Consider the following 22,119-nt stretch of genomic DNA (forward strand, 5'->3'; position numbering starts at 1 on the left):
TAAGTCATGGGCAGCTCGGCCAAATGGAATGCTCCTCCTGTGTAATGTGGGAAGTCAGGGACATTTCCAGTGTCCAGGGCGACCACATGTGCAGGAAGTGTCTTCAGCTGCAACTAGTCAAAATCCGTGTTTCGGAGCTGGAGCTGTGCCTGGAGTCAATGTAGAGCATCTGCAAGGATGAGATCATCGTGGATAGCATGTACAGTGAGGTGGTCACACCACAGATAAAGAATATGCAGGCATAAAGGGAATGGATGACCACCAGACAAAGTAAAAGCACTAGGCAGGTGGTGCAGGAGACCTCTGTGTCCATCTCCCTCTCCAACAGATTTTCTGTTTTGGATACTGCTAGGGGAGATGGTTTCTCAGGGAGATGCAGTGAGCCAAGTCTGTATCACCGCGGGTGGTTCAGCTGGCCGGGGTGGGGGGTAGGGAGAAAGAGTGGGAAAGCAATAGTGATAAGGGATTCTATCATAAGGGGAACAGATAAATGTTTCTGCGGCTGCAGACGTGACACCAGGTTGGTATGTTGCCTCCCTGGTGCCAAGGTCGAGGATGTCACTGAGCAGCTGCAGGACATTCTGAAGTGGGAGGGTGAACAGCCAGAGGTTGTGGTCCATATAGGTACCAATGACATAGGTAAAAAGAAGGATGAGGTGCTGAAAGCAGAACATAGGGAGCCAGGAAATAAATTAAAAAGCAGGACCTCAAAGGTAGTAATCTCAGGCTTACTCCCAGTGCCACGTACCAACGAGATCAGAAATAGGAGAATAGACCAGATGGATGTGTGGCTGGAGAGATAGTGTAGGAGGGAGGGATTTAGATTCCTGAGGCATTGGGACCAATTCTGGGGAAGATGGGACCTGTACAAGCTGGACGGTTTGCACCCCAGCAGGATTGGGACCAATATCCTCACAAGGGCATTCGCTAATACTGTGGGAGAGGGTTTAAACTAGATTGGCAGGGGGTCGGGCACCTGAGTGGGCAGACACAAGAGAGGGAAACAAAGATAGGAGTGAAAGACAGAAAAGTAGAAAGCAAAAGTGGAAGGCAGAGGAAACAAGGGCTAGCAGCAAATAGGGCCATAGTACAAAAAAAGATGTGTAAAGATGTTAAAAAGACAAGTCTAAAGGCACTGTATGTGAAGCATATCACGGAGCATTCACAACAAGGTAGACGAATTAACAGTGCAATAGATGTAAATGGATACGATATGATTACGATTATGGAGACATGGCTATAGGGTGACCAAGGCTGGGAACTGAATATCTAAGGGTACTCAATATTTAGGAAGGACAGGCGAAAAGGCAAATGAGGTGGTGTGGTGTTATTAGTTAGGGATGAAATCAGTGCGATGGTGAGAGGGAATATTGGATCATGAAATTTAGATTTAGAATCAGTCTGGGTGGAGCTAAGAAGCAACAAGGGGCAGAAAACATTAGTGGAAGTTGCCTATAGGTCTCCAAACTGAAATGATTAGGTAGGAGATGGCATTAAACAGGGAATTAGAAATGTATGTAACAAGAGTGCTACAGTAATTATGGGTGACTTTAATCTACATGTATACTGGGCAAACTAAATTAGCAATAATACTGTGGCGAATGAATTCCTGAAGTGCGTACAAGATGGTTTTTTAGACCAGCATGTCGAGGAATGGACTAAGGAACAGGCTATCCTAGATTTGGTATTGTGCAATGAGAAGGGTTTAATTAATAACCTTGTTGTGTGGGGTCCTTTCAGAAACGGTGACCATAACATGATAAAAATCTTCATTAGGAAGGAAAGTCTAGGGTCCTAAACCTTAACAAAGGAAACTACAAAGCTACGAGGCATGAGTTAGCTAAGATAGATTGTCGAACTTCATTAAAAGGCATGGTGGTGGATAGACAACGGATTATGTTTAAGGAACGAATGTATGCATTGCAACAGTTATACATTCCTTTCTGGCACTAAAACACAACAAGAAAAGTGGCCCAACCATGGCTAACAAAAGAAATTAAGGATAATATGAGATCCAAAGAGGAGTCATATAAAGTTGCTAGAGAAAGTAGCAAGCCTGAGGATTGGGAGCAGTTTAGAATTCAGCAAAGGAGGACCAAGAGATTGATTAAATGGGGGAAAAATAGGGTATGAGAATACATTTGCAAGGAACATAAAAGTGGACTGTAAAAGCTTCTATAAGTATGTAAAAAGAAAAAGATTAATGAAGACAAATGTAGGTCCCTTACAGTCTAAAATGGGAGAACTTATAATAGAGAAAGAGGAAATGGCAGAGCAATTAAATAGCTACTTTAGTTCTGCCTTCATGGAGGAAGACACAAATAACTTCCCTGAAATGCTAGGGAACCAAGGGTCTTCTTGTGAGAAGGAGGAATTGAAGGAAATTAGTATTACTGAAAAAAAGTACTGGAAAAATTAATGGAACTGAAAGCTGATAAATCCCTGGAGCCCAATAATCTACATCCCAGGGTGGCCATGGAAATAGTGGATGCGTTGTTGTCATCTTCCAAAATTCTGTAGATTCTAGAACAGTCCTGGCAGGTTGGAGGGTGGCAAATGTAACCCCACTATTTAAAAAAAGGAGGGAGGGAGAACACTGTGAATTACAGACTTTAGCCTAACCTCAGTAGTAGGGAAAATGCTAAAGTCTATTATAAATGATGTGATAACAGGACGCTTAGAGAATATCAATGAGATTAGACAAAGTCAACATGGATTTATGAAAGGGAAATCATCTTTGACAAACCTACTTGAGTCCTTTGAGGATGTAACTAGTAGAATAGATAAGGGAGAACCAGGGGATGTGGTGTATTTGGATTTTCAGAAAGTTTTTGATAAAGTCCCACAGAAGAAGTGTATGTGTAAAATTAAAGCACAAGGGATTGGGGGTAATATATTGGCATGGATTGAGAACTGGTTAGCAGACAGGAAACAGAGAGTAGGAATAAATAGTTATTTTTTGGAGTGGCAGGCAGTGACTAATGGGGTACCGCAGGGATCAGTGCTTGGGCCCCAGCTATTCACAATATGTATCAATGATTTGGATGAGGTAGCCAAATGTTTGCTGATGACATGGAACTTGATGAGAATGTGAACGATGAGAAGGGTATTAAGAGGCTTCAAGGCAATTTTGACAGGTTGAGTGAATGGGTAATACATGGAAGATGCAGTATAATGTGGATAACTGTGTAATTATCCACTTTGGTAGGAAAAACAGATGACAGAGTATTATTTAAATGGTGATCGATTGGGAAATATTGATGTACATAGGGACCTGGGTGTCCTTGTACACCAGTCAGTGAAAGCAAGCATGCAGGTGCAGCAAGTAGTTAAGAAGACAAATGGTAAGTTGGCCTTCATTGCGAGAGGACTTGAGTACAGGGCCTTGGTGAGACCACACCTGGAGTATTGTGTGCAGTTTTGGTCACCTTACCTAAGAAAGGATATAATTGCCATAGAAGGAGTGCAGCAAAGGCTCGCCAGCCTAATTCCTGGGATGGCAGGATTGTCGTATGAGGAAAGGTTGGGACGACTAGGCCTGTATTCACTGGAGTTTAGAAGAATGAGAGGAGACCTCATTGAAGCATATGAAATTTTGACAGGGCTGGACAGACTGGATGCAGAGATGTTATTTCCCCTGGCTGGGGATCTAGAACAAGGCATCACAGTCTCAGGATATGTTTAGAACTGAGATGAGGAGAAACTTCTTCACTCAGAGGGTGGTGAACCAATGGAATTCTCTAACACAGAGGGCTGCGGAGGCCAAGTCGCTGAATATATTTAAGAAGGAGATAGATAGACTTCTGGATTCTAAAGGTGTCAATGGGTATGGGAAGAGTGCATGAGTATGGCGTTGAGATAGAGGATCAAACATGGTCATATTGAATGGTGGAGCAGGCTTCAAGGGCCGAATGACCTACTCCTGCTCCTATTTTCTATGTTTCTATGTGCCCTCCCATTGGAAACATGTCTTCTGGGGCAGGGCTGTAAAATTCCCCCAGCATTTCCTGTGACAGTGAAGGTGACCATGGCTCTTAACTTTTATATATTTGGCTCCAGGCTTCTGCTGGAACTCTAAGCAACATCTCAGTTTTTATATACATTGCTGCAATAACTGAATGAGTTATTGAGTGACAATGAATGAATGCATTACGGACTGAATAATGTAATGAATGACTGAATATCTATGAATACCTGGCTGACTGAACAACTATGAGCAAACGCAGGGAGACTGCTTGAGCTCATTTCCTTTTTCTGGGGGAACAAGCACAAGATTTTGCGTGGATTGAAATTTTCCTGATGATTCAGGCTACCTTTGATTGCATGTATGTTTCTTTGTGTAAGCCTCATCTGAACTCTGCTATTTTCATGGACTGAAAGAATTCACTCCCTCAATGTGTGTGATCATGGGCAGCATTTCATGCAGTAAATTCTGGCTGCGATCACAATTTCTTCATTCTGTGGCAGTCATCTGTGACACCTGTAATTGACCCATCAGAGCATATCAAAGGCTGGCTACTGGGTGCATAAAGTTATCAATTTATAGCACGGCTCATAACTCCAGTTAGGAATCCAGACACATATTCACAGGAGGCCTACAAAATGCATACAAAAATAAACTAATTATGTTTTTGCATTCCCTTAGTACCTGTCTTCTAAGTGCCTTTGTCTATCATTTTTTAATTTTTTTTTATGGGATGTGGGAGTCAGTGGCTGAGCCAGCATTTTTATTGCCCACCCCCAATTGCCCTTGAAAAGGTGGTGGTGAGTTGCCTTCTTGAACTGCTGCAGTCCATGTGATGTAGGTATACCCACAGTGCTATTAGGGAGGGAGTTCCAGGATTTTGACCCAGTGACAGTGAAGGAACAGTGATGTAGTTCCAAGTCAGGATAGTGTGTGGCTTGGAGGGGATCGTGCAAGTGGTGGTGTTCCCATGTTCCTGCTGCCCTTGTCCTTCTATGTGGTAGAGGCTGCAGGTTTGGATGGTGCTGTGAAGGAGCCTTGGTGAGTTGCTGCAGTGCATCTTGTAGATAGTACGCACTGTGTGTCAATGATGGAGGGAGTGGATGTTGAAGGTGGCAGATGGGGTGCTAATCAAGCTTTGTCCTGGATAGTGTCAAGCTTCTTAAGTGTTATTGGAGCTGCACTCATCCAGGCAAGTGGGGAGTATTCCATTACACTCCTGACTTGTGCCTTGTTGATGGTGGACAGGCTTTGGGGAGTCAGGAGGTGAGTTACTCTCTGTAGAATTCCCACCTCTGACCTGGTCCTGTAGTCACTGTATTTCTGTGGCTGGTCCAGTTTAGTTTCTGGTCAATGGTAACACACAGGATGTTGATAATGGGGGATTCAACAATGTTAATGCCATTGAATGTCATGGAGAGATGGTAGGATTCACTCTTGCTGGAGATGGTCATTGCCTGGCACTTGTGTAGCACGAATATTACTTGCCACTTATCAGCCCAAACCTGCATGTTGTCCAGGTCTTGCTGCATATAGACACGGATTGCTTCAGTATCTGTGGCATCGTGAGGTGCTGAACATTGTGCAATCATCAGCAAATATCCCCACTTCTGACTTTATGATGGAAGGAAGGTCACTGGTGAAGCAGCTGAAGATGATTGGGCCGAGGAGACTACCCTGAAGAACTCCTGCAGTGATGTCCTGGAACTGAGATGACTGACCTAAAACAACCACAACCATTTTCCTTTGGGATAGGTATAACTCTAATCAGTAAAGAGCCTTCCCCCTTATTTTCATTGATTTCAGTTTTGCTAGGGCTCCTTGATGCCACACTCGGTCAAATGCTGCCTCACCTCTGGAATTTAGCTCTTTTATCCATGTTTGGACCAATGCTATAATAAGGTCAGGAGTTGAGTTGCCCATCATCTACAATGTGCACCCTCAGTGGCTGCAGCATGGTAGTGTAAGTGAAGAGACTGCAGATAGACCTTTGGAAGCTGACCTTGAGCAGCTCTTGACCTAGAAGGCCTGATTTTAGATGTCACCACCATGGCCTGGGCTGCAGCAGTTTGGTATGGATGCTTGACAGGAAACGGCAAGGCCAACAGGCGAAGTAGCGGGAGTCCTTCTGAGAGGGGACGGCAAATTCCAGTCGCATGGAGCCACTGCCAGGGATGCGCCTCAGCAATCCTGCTGATCTGCTGGAGAACAGATTGATGGAGTGTTCTGATTCTGTGGGTGCCTGTTTGAACTAAGCATCCACAACCACAATGGTGGCAACCTGAGCTTGCAAGACAGCAGAATGAAAATCCACTGCAGCATTCAGACCTTTGATGGAAACAGTTTGTGCTAGAGTAGAAGCTATTTATGCAGGAATAGAATTGATCATATCAAACATTAGGCGTTGCATCATACTGAATTTCACAGGTGTGCTGATGGAAGTGACCACCATTCCATGGTGTAAAGTGTAGGCTCCAAACTCTGCACAAAACCCTGTGCCAAGTTGGAACCTGACTTTTCCATATTTTTTGACAATGTGTGCAGGCATTCTGGCAGGAATTTTAGTTCACCAAGCATTGATTGTGTACATCCATTAGCCTTCTACTGTAGCCTGACTCGTCACAACACTCATTTGTCTCCTTTGCAGCAGAACTAGTTTGTAAACTGGCTCCTGAGCAAGCTGGAAAATGTGCTACCCTTTTTCCCCGCCCTGGCTCCGGCACACTTGTGCGCACTGTCTCACTATATGCAGATCTTTCCTCTATGCCAACCTCTAAAATATGAGCAGTTTCTGTTACTGAGCTGATGGCTATGAGTGTAAGATCGATTGACCATATCTCTTTAATTTCACAGCCTTCTTCTGCTTCCTCCTGAAAGGTTCACTCAATCCTTCTGGGTGAAAAATGTTATGGAAATTAATCCCACTAAAAGTGCCCTAAACAGCAATAGAGAAGCATTTCAATGAGGCTAATGCTTCACACTTCCACTACCTGGACGTTTTGGGAGGATTTTGCTGTATTGTCCGTATAATGTGTCTCAAATAATTGTAGCCTTTTGGGCCCTGCACAATTTTTCCATTCAAAAAAGGGTTTGTTAGGATTTGCTGGCAATGAGGCCTTGGCTTCACTGGAGTCAGAACTAAATGAAGGAGAGGAGCACAATGACCTGAACCCAGAGGAGTCTTCAGTAATTGATACAAGGGACACCAGATCATTTCTTATCATTGAAGTCTCACCTTCTATCTTACCTTCTATGTAACACTGTCTATCTTTAACACCAGCATTTTATCTCCATCTTCCCACTTTTAAATAAATCCACTACCCATAAACAAGATGACAACATCTCCTTGCCCCAAATCATTACCTGAGTGAATAAGTTAGCACACTTTCTTGTACGATTCTAAGCTCCATGAATAATACATAATAATGTCAATATGCATTCTGTTTTCTTAGAAGTACAGAATGAATTGAAACCAACCAACTCTTTCCTAACACAGTCCTTTGCTAAGTGGCTGAACATGCTTTCTAACACCTATTCTACTGCTTATCCTAGATGTAATATGAGGGCCAGAATTATGCAAAATGGCTGCTCATACTCATGGAAGGTGCCCTACCTCTAATTGCAGATGAGGGCCACCTCCCATGATGCTGCATCAGCTCTCTTAAGTGTAACCATTAGGTTAGTGGTTATAACTTTGTTATGAAAATCACAATCTGTGAATGAACCTTTAGATTGCTGGCAATTCCTAAGAAATTCTAGGCTCCCTGGCTGGTCATCTTAAAAATATTTTTAAATCATAACAACACAGTAATAAAGATGAATTAACTTGACTATGACACATTAAAGATTAAAATAGTAGTGAAACTATGATATTAAAAGTTACAGTTTTAGTATTGCAAACATTAACAAAGGTTGGTTGGAAATATAGTATATACTTTACTTTGTTACAATCTGTTAATATTATCAATGCCCAACTTTATCATTTATATTTATCCTCTTGTACTAGCCCAATCACAGTGGAATTGACCCATAACTAAATTAAATGAATAGTGTTCAAACGTTTAAATGTATGTTGCATACAGTATCAGCATTTATGATCAGCGCTGTTAAATTGTTATAAGCTATTGCAATGTTCTCTGCTTGTAAAATAACAAACATGACAGAGCAAGTACCTACTATTGCATGTAAACACAGAATATACTAGTCCAGGCAAATATGTTCTGCAAAACCAGACTCAGGTAAAGCATAATATCAATGGATCAATCTTTGATGTGAATTTTGAAAATTATATGATTCTTATTAATTAATCATAACAGCAAAGAATAAGACATTAAAGGTTAATTGTGTAGTTATAATGAAAATATTGTTTTTCTCAGGTACACACTTATTCCCACTGCAATAATCCTTGGAACAGGAGGAGCTCCACTTTGGTCCGCTAAATGCACCTATCTTACCACGTGTGGTTACCGATATGCAAAAGATCACAATAAGATTGGAGAAAATATAGTAAACCAGTACTTTGGTACTTTCTTCCTTATATTCCAGTCATCTTCTGTTTGGGGGAATCTATTGTCTTCATTAATATTTCAATACACTTCTGCAAAAGGTAGGAAGACATACTTGTTTGGAAGTATCAGAATATATGCTGCATTGTTATTATCTGTTAAAACAAATAGGCTAACACCTCTTAAAAATGTAACAAATGGAATTTGGCATAAATGCATTATTCATCACTGATCATAATGTCTACTTTTATCTCTTTAGATAATTTACTTAATTACTCTGTGAGATTGATGAAATATGTCCGTGATTTGTTGGCTATGGCAGTATATATAGTGGGATGAATTTTGCTTATTTGTGTGTTACAGTGTTGGAGGGACATTTGAAAACATTCAATTCAAAGGGGAAGGTCTCCCATGTGGCATAACCCAGAATCCTTCCCTCCTTCCTTTCAACACAAACATATGGGGCTGATTTTCATCTCCCAATGGGGGCAAGAATGCAGTTGGGAAACCTGAAATTTTTACATTTTTGGTATCAGAAATGAATTTCCTCTCCCTTCTCAACCCTGTGTTATTTTCTTGTAGCCTTTTCTTAAGCCAGGAAGGCCTTGGGTCAAGACCCTGCATGCACATGTGCTGATGTCAGGGTCACCCATAATAAAAGTTGCAGCAAATTCTTTATTCCTAATGCGCACTATTTTCATCTGCTGTAGTGCAAAACTCGAACCTTAAAAATAACATGTCTCCTCAATGGAGTCGGGACGTTCACCACATGCCTCCCAGGCTGAACACATTCATAGCTTGGAGTGACTCATCACAATCAGTGCCCAAGATGCCATTCCTTCCCTGTCCCCCTGTCAGCCCTCGCCACTACCCGTTCAGTTCCATCAACACCATGGACGTGCACATGACCATGACTCGCCATCACCCACGTGATCCGTTGGTGTCATCTGTGCTACTGCCATTGCCCTCTCCTCCAGAAGTCTGATATCTTTCAGATTTGGGGTCCTGCCCTGTTCTTGGATAGTTCCCTTGGGTTGTGGGATCTCTTCTCCTGGATAGAAAAGAGGGAAAGGCTCATCAAGACATGGTGCTTGGAGATGTCTACAAGATGTTTCCAATTTATCTTGCTCAATGTCCTCTGTTAATATGTATATTATTTGCTGTTGCTTGGCCAATATGTGCCCTGTGTCCACTTGAGGCCAGCCATGCTGGATGCAGCAAGGCTAATATTGTCATCCCACTCACCTTACTGTAATGCAGAAGGTCACTGAAGTGCTTACGGCACTGTATAAAGCTCCACTGGTGTTGCCCCAAGGTCTGACCAACTCAGCTATCTTCAGCAAAGTTGCCTTGGTGGCTCTGGGAGTCATCTGTGGGCCTCCACCTGCTGCAGCAGGATCTCAAAATCATGCTCTGAGAACCTTGGTGCTGCTCCCTCCCAGGACTCCTTACTACTCTGGGAGTCTTGTATCCTAATATAAAGGCAGAGGAGGCACATGGGTCAGCATGTGTACTTGTCATAACTTTACTTGTCATAAATTTCATGGGACATAATGCTAGCGAGCGGAATGTGCTGCTCTATGTGTGTGGCATGGGAGGAAAGGGTTTGCCTGGGACAAGCTTGGCGGTCTAAGCATTGTGTGGCAAGTGGCAGGGTGACAAGCATATCCCAGCTCGTAACTGCAGTAAAGAGCCTGATGGGTTCCAGGAGCATTCATGACCTGTGTTGCAGTGCTTTTAGGGATAAGCCTGAGAGCCTTCAGTGTATTATACTCTCTGATGGAGAATGCAACCAGATGGGTGTTAAGGCCATGAGAGGATCTGAGTTGGAGTGAGGGATACAGCAGGTGACATGTGCTGCTGTGGCAACTTGCAGAGCTGTGTGGGCTGTTGTATAATGTTTCTTTAAAAGTCAGCGACTTTCAGGGGTGATCAACAAAAGATTGGTGCAGTGGGTATTCAAAGGGTGGGCGGGAGTGGCAATGTTGGCTTAGAACAGTGAACACAGCAATAGCAGTTGGTTTCATTAAGGGAATGCATTCAATGGTCCAGCTCACACAGGGCAACAGCCAACATCTAACTCAACAGTACTTACATTGAAAGGGTCACACGTCACCTCCAGTGGTCTCTCAGGAATGTCTTTGGGCAGGTTTTGAGCATGGCATCTTCAACTGCTCTTTTATTGTTCAGAGGATGGGAAGAACCTGCTTCTGCCCCCCACTTCTTCCTGTTTTGAACCTGAGCCCAAACTCAATCACGACTCGCAAATCACAGCTGAAACCTGCCCAGCCTCCAAGAGACAAAAATACGATCCAAAGTGAGTTTAGATAAGGGCTCGTGTTTCGAAAGTTGGGAAAGGATCTGACTTGCGTTTCGCGAGCCCGAGAGGAAGATCCAGGTCATGGCATTACAAGCTCAACTAATTATCTTAAATTGGTTGTTAAACTAGCTAAGCTAACAGCCAATTTAAGATAATTAGTCAAGCTCATAACATGGTTCATTTATGCTTGCTAGAAGTGATATACATTCATACACAATGACTTGTTCTCTGAAACAAAAGGAATATGTTCAAGCCTTGTGCCTTTTTTTTGAATTACCCAAAAGCACGGGGAGCCTTTAGTTCTAGATGTTGCTTTCTCCATGGCAACACCTCAGCCAATCAGTCCAGTCCAGTCTAGGTCTTGTCCTCAACTCTCGACAAATATGAACACTAATAGCAAGTCCAGAACAGAAATTTTGTGGGCAATTTTAACCTCTCAGGACAGTGAGGAGAGGTCCAAACCTCCCCCAGCATGATCAGATGTCTCCTTACATTACTGTGATTTCCCCTGCCCTCTTCTCTGGCCCTTGGATATAGTTTTTTAGTGTAGGCCTTCTCACTTGACAGTTAGACAGCCTCCCAGTCTTAGCCAGCTGCTGAGTGAGAAATGGAGGAAAAAGTTTAAAATGAGACCTTGCTATTAAATTTGACAGGATTTCCATATTTTCTGTATTTCTGTGCTTTCTGGCTGCTTACAGTTGCCCCTGCTCCCTCCCACCTTGAAAAAACAGTCACCAGACCAGTCCTCAACTGTGCTTTGGGACAGTTGAAAGCCAGTTGATCCCCAGTGCCATGGCAGGTTGGAGGCCGGTTGACCCCCGTTAGCGGGCAGTTGACCTCAGCTGGTTGAAACCAGGCTGATCCCGGCTAGCGGCTGCTCATCCTCCATCGAGTTGAAAGGCTGTTGGCGCTGATTGCTGGCTCATCAGCTGCTATTGTTTGGAGGCCATGATTCCAGGTTGGCCCCCGGGTTGAACCCTGTGAGCTCTGATATTATTGTTAGTGACTTCACTCCATGATGAAGTTATGTGCTTCACCACGTTATTGCTGTGTGTGATTGTGAAAACCCAGTGAAGATACTGGCTGAACTAGATTTCAAGCTGATTGGGGAAATATTGAATTAAGTCAACATAACTGCTGTAAATGTGCATGAATTCCAAATCTCCCAGAAGACCCACCCCGAATGATCAAGTAGGCGTTAAATGCACAGGAATGATGTGCAGAATTGTAACTAAATGTTGATCAAGAAACTGAAAGAGACAGTAGCTGACTTCAAACTTTTATTGTTTAATTTCTGCTTTACAATGTCAAACTCAATTGAAAGAAACATGTTTACAAAATCAGACACAACTAAAATAAACACCTCACATAATACCCATGGAATGCAGCTTCTTGTTCAGGTTCTGACTTTTTTCTGAAATGTGGTCACTCATCTTCCTCATTTCCCTTGCTAAATCCTCCACACTTGACCCTGGGTGTAGAGGTGGGGTGTGAAGCATGCTGATAGACAGAGGGACAGGGTTTATAACCACGGAAAGCCTTTATCACAGTAGAAGGGTCATTTAGGCAAGTGAGAGCAACAGTAGATCAAAGACACAGAACAAAGATGACAACACTTAACAGTCAGAAGCACATTTGAGTGGTTACCTTACTGCATTCAGCTTTATAGGCGAAAGTGCCAGCTTTGCAGTACCCCCACTGCTCATGAACCACAAGCATACTCTGCTGCAGACAACTCTCTCCTAGACCATCTCAGTGCCCCATGTGCTAACAGCCAGGGACTTTTCAATTTTGTCCGTTGGCCGTGGACCAAGTCCCACAACTGTTCCCGATCTCGACCCGACCCAGCAGTTAAACCTGTAAGTGAAAAAAGGGCAGAGAGTTATTACATATCTAAAATAAATCTAGGTAAAAATCACATATTCCATTAAGGGTCACATTGCTGTCAGTGCTCTTGTATTATGCACGCAGTTAAGCCCCAGATGATGAGAATCATTTAGATTAATTATCTTGCCATCACTCGGGTTGTAGAGGTCTGCGGGTTTCCAGGTGCCACAAGCATTTGGTGGTGGCTTGACCTTGCTGTTGCTGTGCACCTGGGTGCTGCCTTCCAAACTGCAATGCTGGAAAATCGTTAGTGCCATTCTCCCACCCAACGCTGCTTTGAGAGAAGACGAAGGAATGTACAGATAGACAAGTTACCTGACTCTGCCAGCGCTTTTTCCAGCTTTATGGGCAGAATCTTCTGTTCGGCGAGCAGGGGCAGGGCCTACTCACTGACACGTAAAATGACACGGGGTGATGTCAGGCGTGCATCCCAACGTCACCCCGCATCATTTACATTCTCAGGTCGGCGGCCTATTAAGGCCATTAAAAAACTAATTGAAACCATTAATGGACCTGCCCGTCCAACCTTAAGTCTGGCGGGCAGGCCGGGAGCCCTGGTGGTGTTCTGAAAAAACGGGATGAGGTTTCATGAGTGATTAAAAAATCTCAGAATATTTCAAAATAAAAGTTATGGACATGGCCCAGCTCATGTGACAGTGTCATGCGAGGGGACATGGCAGCAAAGTTTTTCTCTCATCTTTATTTGAAGTTTCAAATCTGAGCCAATCTCCCTGAGGCAGCACTTTACCTCAGGGCGATCTGTGCGCTCTTTCGCAGGGGGAAAATGTTGCCCTATGTTTTATGTGTTCATTATCCCCACCTTATGATGTATAGCTGTCCCCTCCTCCTCCTCCATCATCTGCAGCCTGCAAGAAGCCCTCCATTTCCTCAGCCGTGCCACTTTCTGCCCCAAATTTGCAATCTTCCCTTGCATGTTTTCATAGCATAAGGGAGTCAAGAGCAACAGTACAGATACCTAACGGCCATCTGGTTCACTAATACCCTTTAGGGAAGGAAATCTGCTGTCGTTATCTGTCCTGACTTACATGTGACTCCAGACCTACAGCAATGTGGTTGATGCTGAAATGGCCTAGCAAGCCACTCAGTTGTATCAAACCACTACAAAGTCTCAAAAAGAAATGAAACTGGACGGACCACCTGACATCAAACTAGGCACCGGAAATGACAACAGCAAACTCAGCCCTATCGACCCTCAAAGTCCTCCTTACTAACACCTGGGGGCTAGTGCCTAAATTGGAAGAGCTGTCTCACAGGCTAGTCAAGCAACAGCCTGACATAGTCATCCTCATGGAATCATATCTTATAGATATGTCCCAGACACCACCATCACTATCCCTGTGTACGTCCTGTCCCACCAGCAGGACAGACCCAGCAGAGGTGGTGGATGAATGATCTCATCTGCTCCACTAGGATGAGTGAACCACCTACTCTCCAAACTCACATTAGCAATGTTTTTTTCCCTATCTCATGGGACCTAGGCACCCCTGGCTAGGCCAGCATTCTTGTTGCCCATCCCTAATTGCCTTGAGAAGATGGTGGTGAGCTGCCTTCTTGAACTGCTGCAGTCCATTTGGCGTGGGTACACCTACATTGCTGTTCGGGAGGAAGTTCCAGGATTGTGATCCACCAGCAGTAAGAGGGCAACAGTGCAGCTCCAAGTCAGGATGTGTTTGTGGGAGGGGAGCTTGCAGATGGTGGCATTCCCATGTTCCCTTGTCTTTCTAGGTGGTAGAGGTCATGGGTTTAGAAGGTACTATCAGAGGAGCCTAGATGAGTTGCTGCAGTTCAACTTGTATGTGGTACACACTGCTGCCACTGCTTCATTGCTGAAAGGAGTTAAAGGTGATAAATAGAGTGCCAATCAAGTGAGATACTTGGCCCTGGATGTTGTTCAGCTTCTTGAGTGTTGTTGGGGCTCCACTCATCCTGGCAAGTGGGGAGTATTCCATCACACTCCTGACTTGTGCCTTGTAGATGCTGCACAGGCTTTGGGGCATCAGGAGGTGAGGTTCTCTCCACAGGATTTCCAGCCTCTGACCTGCTTATTCATCCAAAGTGATCTCACTCAATCCAGCTGTCTTCATGCAGGACAAGATGGTCCACAACAGGAAGGAGAGAGAGAAGACGGGTGGTGGAATACCAGAGTTGCGAAACCTGACAGAATTTGAGCAGAAGGCTACAGAGCTGGCAGGGGAGGACAGAGATGATTCCTGTGCTGACGGTGAGGTCTGCCACTCCCAACAATCCAGTGAGGAAGCAGAAACAACTTCGGATAAGAGCGTGCATGATGTGTGTAATGTCTCAGCCAACCTAGGCAGTCACTCATTCCCTCTTTTCTCCATTCCTGGTGCCAGCAGGAAGAGGGGGAGGCCAGCCTCCTCCACTGAAGAAAGCCCCAACCCCAGGCCACCCCAGAGAAGGAAGACGACCCTTTCACACCTGCAGAGCTATCACAGCATTTACCTGCATCCTCCAGTGCAGAGACACACATCAGTGGGTCATAGTTCAAGAGTAGACTTAAGGTCACTCACTAGTGGTCACTGCACTGACACACCTTCACAGCAGCAAGTTGATTCAGTGAGAGCCAAAGTCTCTGGCACTTGGAGGACTGCTGGAGAACAGGCACCTGCAGAGTCCAAGTCAGATTACGAGCCTCTGCAATCTGCTTTAGGACATATGCTGCAGGTTCAAAAAGATGCAGGGCAATATCAGGCAGAACTGTCAGAGGCCTTCAACAGAGTGGCACGAGAGATGGAAGAGTGCATCTGTATGCTCTCTGATGTCATGGCTCTGACGATCAAGTGCCTCAAGGTCTTCATGGGAAGGGTGGCGGCTGCCTTGCAGACCGAGGTCCAGCAGGTTTTGCTGGATATGTGCTCAGACCTGTATTCCATCGCTGTAGCCATGAGTGGGATCCGTCAGTGACCAGGTGAGAGGGGGACGGGGCACCTCGACCTTCCTCCAGGTTCCCCTTTCTCTCAAGGAGTCTAGGAAGGGCTCTCAGGTACCCAAAGGGAGGAGGAGCATCAGTCGGACACTCTAGGACACTCCAAGGGTGTCCAGCCACTCCAAATCCCCTCTGCCTGTGACCTCCATCCATTCCAACAGGTCAAGCCAAGCAGGGTGCACCTGCCCCACAACAGGAGACCCTGAACAGGCCAGGGTCCTCTAGGCCTCAGACCTCCAGAGGACGCCTGCCAAAGTCATCTGAGATAACGGCATAGCAGTCATCAGGCTGCTCTCACCTCTGCTGCGGATGTTGGGCATGCACCCAAACATAGTGATAGAGTAAGAAAAATAAAGAAGTTATGAATACAGACTAGTGGCACGGGTGTAAAATCATTGTATATAGTTCTGGCACCTGTAAATATTAACACTTACACTGTTTTGAGATCTCCTGGATTCCATCTTGCTGCAATCGCTTCAATGGTTGCATGCACTCCAACCCTTCCAGGTGAAGAACATCCTGGAGGACCAAGTATGGGTGTTCCTCCGATACATACCTGCCTGCGCATGGAGACATCGCTCTTTGAAAACGGTGATGAGAGCCATGTGCGAGAAGCCTCCCTCCCATGCCATTCCGCTTGCCTCCATTGCACTCAGACTCGATAGGGAGACCTTTGCCTTGTCATAAAGAAGGACTAACCACATGAGCCCTTTCCAGGCATGACCATTCCCCCAGGAGGGTGGAGGTTTGTAGTCGCAAGTTGGCTGTCATTCACCAGCCATGACCCTTGTAGGCACCCACCTTGCTCTCCCCCTTCATCCCTACCTCTGACTGCAGCCGATAGCAAATGGCTCCACCTTGTTGGGATCCCGATTTTATGAGAACCCCCCAGGCAGACCTGTTGCTGAGTGGGATTTCAAATGACCATACGTCTCATATGGCTCCTCCATGATTATTAGGGTGTTCCTTTAGTTGGCCAGTTGTGCTGACCTTGAAATCCACCCTCCCGAGAAAACCCCCTTCCCAGTTGGACATCGAGGACGTTGCCTTGCTGATGGTGAGCATATCCTTCCAGACTCACTCCACCACATTTTACCCTTCCCCTGTCACCCACCAACTTCCCCCCATCACCATTGATCCCCCCCTAAAGTAACCTTTATTCTTCTGTCTGTAACCCTTGAACCTCCCCCTGTTATCCTGGATCTCATCACCATCCACCTCCAAATGCTTCTCCTCCCTTTGGAGCCAACACCTGTTACCATGCCCATACCACCCTGACCCTGCCCACTTCCGTTATCTGTGCCACCTTGTCCCCCTCCATGACCCTCCCAATGAGAACTATACCCACCAAACACATATCCTGATCCTCCCACCCTACCACATCCCCCTTCCTCCTCTCACTGTAACCATTCCCTCCTATCACCAGTACCCTCCGTTCTCCCCACAGGACTCCACCATAGACTCAATGGACCCCACCCTATAAACTTCCCTGGACACTATACCCCCATGCAGACTTCCACCCCCTTCCACCTCCCCTTCAGGTACCCCACCTCCTTTAATGCCTTCAACTCTGCCTTCCAGCCTTCCGCTTCAATCCATGTCCTCTACCCTCCCTTCATGCCTTCAAATCCCCTTGCAGACTTCCACCCCCACTTCATGCCCTGAATCTCTCCCCTTCCCAAGCATGCCATCTCCTGCTTGTCTCCCGGCACCCGAGAGCAGCCATCGGGAATGGTGCAGGCAGTGTTGAGTGACCGGTGAGTCCTGGAAGACTCCCTTGTCAGGTGCACACCATGTATTTTGAGTCATGAAACAGAACCATTTAAATTCCTGCTGGCGGGGTGGAAAATTTAACAATGGAACAGGATTCTGGTCAGTTGGGGTTTTAATGAGCATTCATGATGTACAAAAAGGGTTCCTGAAGTACATCAGCAGGAAAGTCGATCCCCGTTAACCCGCCATGAAAGCTATGGGAACAAGATTCTGACCTCATTTCCCGATGTTGGAAAACCGATTTTAAAAATCTCACCATATCTTTCACCCCCGCCAGCCACGATTCCCACCGTTGGCATGAGAGATGGAGGAGTGCATCTGCGATGCTGCCTTAATTCCCTGCTGCCACTTGTATCTATTAGTCTCTTGCTTTGTTTTCCCTCAGGTTTGCTCCCTCCACTCTCACTGAATCTCTTCCATCTCTTACACTGCTTTTACCTGTCGGCCTCCCACACTGTTTTCTCTCAGGCTTGCTATTTCTGGTTCCACCCTGAGCAAACAAAATTGTCCAGTTCTTGTCCACTGCTTGGGTTAGGGCCTCCAAAGTAACATTGGAAAGCCCTAGACATTCAATCCACAGGTCTTGCAGTTATTTCAATCTTCATAAGCATTCCTTTCTGTTTGCAGCCAGTTTACAATCTCTTTAAGAGGTGCTGGCTACCTTTAAGTGACGTCAGAGGCACCCGATTTCCCACCACCCCAAACAGGCGCACAACAAATAAGCAGAAGGCACAGCACTGGCTGCATGTCTGATCCAACAGAATGAAGTCCCAGCATCAATTTTGTATTTTCGGGCATGGCTGAATTTCTAGGCTTATGAATCTGCTCTCTGCAAGATCAGGGCCCTTGGTGTAATTTTGGCTAAAGTTGCTAACAATTGTCCTAATCACTGATAGGTCTAATTGCATTCAGTCTTTTAAAGTTATATTGAAGCCAGATTATAGGTGCAATCTTTTCCTATGTAGCAAATAAGCCTCCAAAGAAATGAACACATCAAAAAGTCATATTTACATCACAATATTAATTTAACTTCTTCAACTATATTTGAGTTGCAAACTGTGAATGTATTTGTAATTTATGTAGATTATAATAAATCTGATGAGAATATTCCAAATTACTGATACTCCCTTGTCAATATGTAATGACCTAATAACAAAGAAAGTTGGGATCCTGCAACAAAATGTGTATTTGTGCTCTGTCATCTAGTAAAACACATTCTTTGGTTTCAGCTAACATCACTGATGAGATTATATCATACTGTGGACCCAACAATTGCCCACAATACGACTTGAAGACCGCTCGCAATGTAACATCTACCCAACATTCAATGTCCGTAATCTACACACTCTCAGGAGTTTATACTGGTAAGAATAATTATTTGCAGCAAATCTAACAATATCAATCTCAAGGTTCTGTTTATGTTAGTTCATACCATGTGTACTTTAGTTGTACTCATTTTTCCACAATATTTACTATTAGTGAGAACTCATAAAGGTTTGATTTTCTCTGCTGTGGGCTGAGGCTTTGCCCAAATCTCCCTGAAATAATACGGTGGAAGAAAAGGATATACCAGTCATTAACAATTGCTTCCATAGGCATGCACACTACTTTGTTTATATTACCACACTGCCTCTGAAAGAGGTACCTTTGTAGGTTTCATTGTAACATGACTGGGAAACAAAGCATTGTCTGCTAATAACATAACAAAGTTAAAAGTTTGTTTGGATCCACTTGCAAACTACAATGCACATCTCTTTGTTCTCTTATTTCTTTTAATGCTCATTTTCATTTCATTCATATAGGAGTTAGGAGAAATTAAAACAATTTGTTGTTACAAACTATTAGATTGGACTGGACAGGACCTTTTTTGTACTTTGTTGAAATGGAGTAACAAAGGAAGATTGCTGCAATCATGTTCCAGATTTATGTAATATTTTGGTGCCACCATCCAATACAATGGATGGAGCATGGATGAACATAATGGAACAGCATAGCATCCCCATCATATTAATAAAGGCAGACAAAGAGGCATCCAGGCCCACAAAGGAAATAGGCTCCCTTTTTGCATGTGCAGAGTGCCTAAAAGCTGCTTTTCAGCATTGGACTGCTCTGAACACTGGCGCCAGGTTGGCTGTGGGTAGTGACGCATGGTGGGTAGTGACGCATGGCCTAAATGGAGCCTTAAAGGGAATGCTGTAGACCACCACCAAAAAGTTAAATTTTGTAAAATATATTTACCTGAACATTGAGCCAGAAGGTGCAGGGGTGTTCCTGCCAGTTCCACTGCAGCACCAAAGATAGTTGCTGGTCTTTGCACAGTTGCTTCTCAATCGCCCTCTCAAGATAGCTGCCTCCCTCCTGATTGCTTCCCCCATCTCCCAATTACCCTTTCTCCCAATAACCCCTTCTCCCTCCCAATTATATTCCTGCTGTCCCTTAGGAAATACCTGCAGGCTGCTATGTTGAAATCTTCTTTGCTGGTGAGGTACCTGTAGGTGCCCAAATGTCACCTGCAGCTCATCTCTTTCATATGAGACCAGAGACACAATATTGCCTTGGGCTTACCAGTACTGACCCAGGGATCATTCTCTGTACCTAGTTCTCAAAGAACCACTTTCTCAGTCATAATGTGTGCAAAAGTGCATGTCCAGGACCATGTCCCACCTTCCGTTTCCCGAGGGTTGTACCCTGGGGATCTCCCGGAAATCCCCATTCAAAGACTGCACAGGAATTGACTGGGAAGTTTAAACTTCCGTTGGCCAGTTACCCTGCACCTAACACCGTACAAAACTCTGATTTGAATCCGAGACTTTGGATGGTTCTGACCCTCTTACTAGAATAGTTACCCAGGAGAAGTTAGAAGGATTTAAACCACTTCAACTCCTGGATAAATATGGGACTGAAACACCCCCCCCCCCCACCCACCAACCCCCCTGACTACTCCCCACTGCCCTGACTAGCCCCCATCCCTCCCAACTACCTCCCCCCACCCCATTTCCCTGCACCCTCCCTTGACCACCCAACTCCCCACTGGATTCCCCAACTAGCCCCCAAATCCCTTACCCCAACTAATCCCCCACCCTCTTAAATTATAAATGCAATTCTCCTCAACTATTCCTTGTGGTAGCAAGTTTCACATTCTTGTCATTTTTGGATAAAGAAGTTTCTCCTAATTCCCCACTGGATTTATTGATGACCATCTTATATTCATGGCCCCAAGTTTTGGTCTCCTTCACAAGAGAAAGCATAAACTCTGCATTTAACTTGCCAAACTCCTACATAATTTTAAAGACTCATAAGGTCACCCCCTCAGTCACTTTACTTCTGCATTAGCATTACTCTGGCACTTAAGACAACAGAACATTCTGGGTTCCTTGTCACAGCTCCAGTTAAGGTTACCTATCCCTTGAATTATAGCTTCTAGGACATTATATCCCTTTGCTTTATCTGTGCTGTCTCTTCAACCCTTGCATAAGCATCTGCTTACAGTGTTGTTTGTTATCTCCTTCCAAAGTCAGTCTTGTTACCTCCAATATAGATACCTGACACTGTGGGCTGACATTTTGCTCCCTGCCCCCTAAACCAGGTGATGAAGGCGAGGGCGTGTGACCAGCAATATTAACCAGGGTGGGCAGAGGGCAGGAGGAGTGTCCTGCTCTTCTACCCATTGATACCAACTAAAGTATTTAAAAGCTTGTTAAGAGATTTTTTTTTGGGGGGAGGTGGAATTTTGAGTACTGTGCACAGGTTTCAGGAGGTGTCTATTCCAGATTTGCAGAAGGGAGGTGGGTATACCAAGTTGTTTCCGTCCCAAGGAATCACTCCAAAAGGGTCAGCAGGGCAAAAGGGAACTTGGCGTTTGGTAAGGAGGTTAAGGGTAAGGGTATTGGCGCTACACTGGTGATGCACAGAGTGCCCATTCAGTACTCAGGCATTGCATGGGATCGTCACCCTCTGGCATCGTGGGGCAGAAGAACTAGAGAAAAGACTGCCAAGGGTAATTGGGTGGCCGCTTATCCAAAAGGAAGGTTGTGGCTGAAAATGGAGGCAGGACTGTCAGATTTTGGACCCAGTGACAATGCAAAGCAACACCCTCTGCAGGAAGGGGAGAACCCTGAGCAGCAGGAGGGCATGGGAAATGAAAGATGGGCAGGAAGGCTATGGGGGCCCTACCCTCACCACAGAATTTATCACCAAAGATGGAGCTACCTGGAGATGACGGAGACTCACTGCCGCAGGAAACTGCGACTCTCCAGCCAGGTGGTCACAGACACCTGGTTGCCATGCCCTGCCAGTAGCCATCAAAGTACTGTGCACTTGAACTTCTTCTCTTCTGTGTCCTTCCAAGGATCAGCTATAGACCTTAGTAGGATTTCACAAGCAGCTGCAGGATTTCACAGGACACTGATGCCTGCTTTGCCAGGGCAGGGCAGTGCATTCATTTCACAACAGATGCAACCTCACTGTCACTGATTTTGCTGCCATTGTAGGATTCCCCAGGTGCAGGATATCATTGATTGCACCCATGTGGCCATCAAGGCAACAAACGATTGGCCAGTGAGGTCAATCAATAGGAAGGATGGTTCTATAGATTTCCATTCTCTCAATGTTCAATTAGTCTGCAACCATAAGAGCTTCCTTCACATACATGTTCGCTTTCCTGGCAGCTGGCATGACTCCTTTATCCTCTGGCAGTATAGGC

General features: G+C 45.0%; 1 protein-coding gene across 2 annotated transcripts in view; it reads left to right on the plus strand.

The window, feature by feature from the left end:
- Positions 1 to 22,119, plus strand: part of unc93a (unc-93 homolog A) — a 119,971-nt gene that overhangs the window by 39,361 nt on the left and 58,491 nt on the right. For both annotated transcript variants that reach the window (XM_078556754.1, XM_078556755.1), the window contains exons 3-4: positions 8,341 to 8,570; positions 18,647 to 18,781. In XM_078556754.1, coding sequence (XP_078412880.1) covers positions 8,341 to 8,570; positions 18,647 to 18,781 — 365 coding nt within the window. The remainder of the gene's footprint in view (positions 1 to 8,340; positions 8,571 to 18,646; positions 18,782 to 22,119) is intronic.

This window comes from Cetorhinus maximus, chromosome 14, assembly GCF_964194155.1.
Source record: "Cetorhinus maximus chromosome 14, sCetMax3.hap1.1, whole genome shotgun sequence".
In the NCBI taxonomy this organism is placed as follows: Eukaryota; Metazoa; Chordata; class Chondrichthyes; order Lamniformes; family Cetorhinidae; genus Cetorhinus; species Cetorhinus maximus.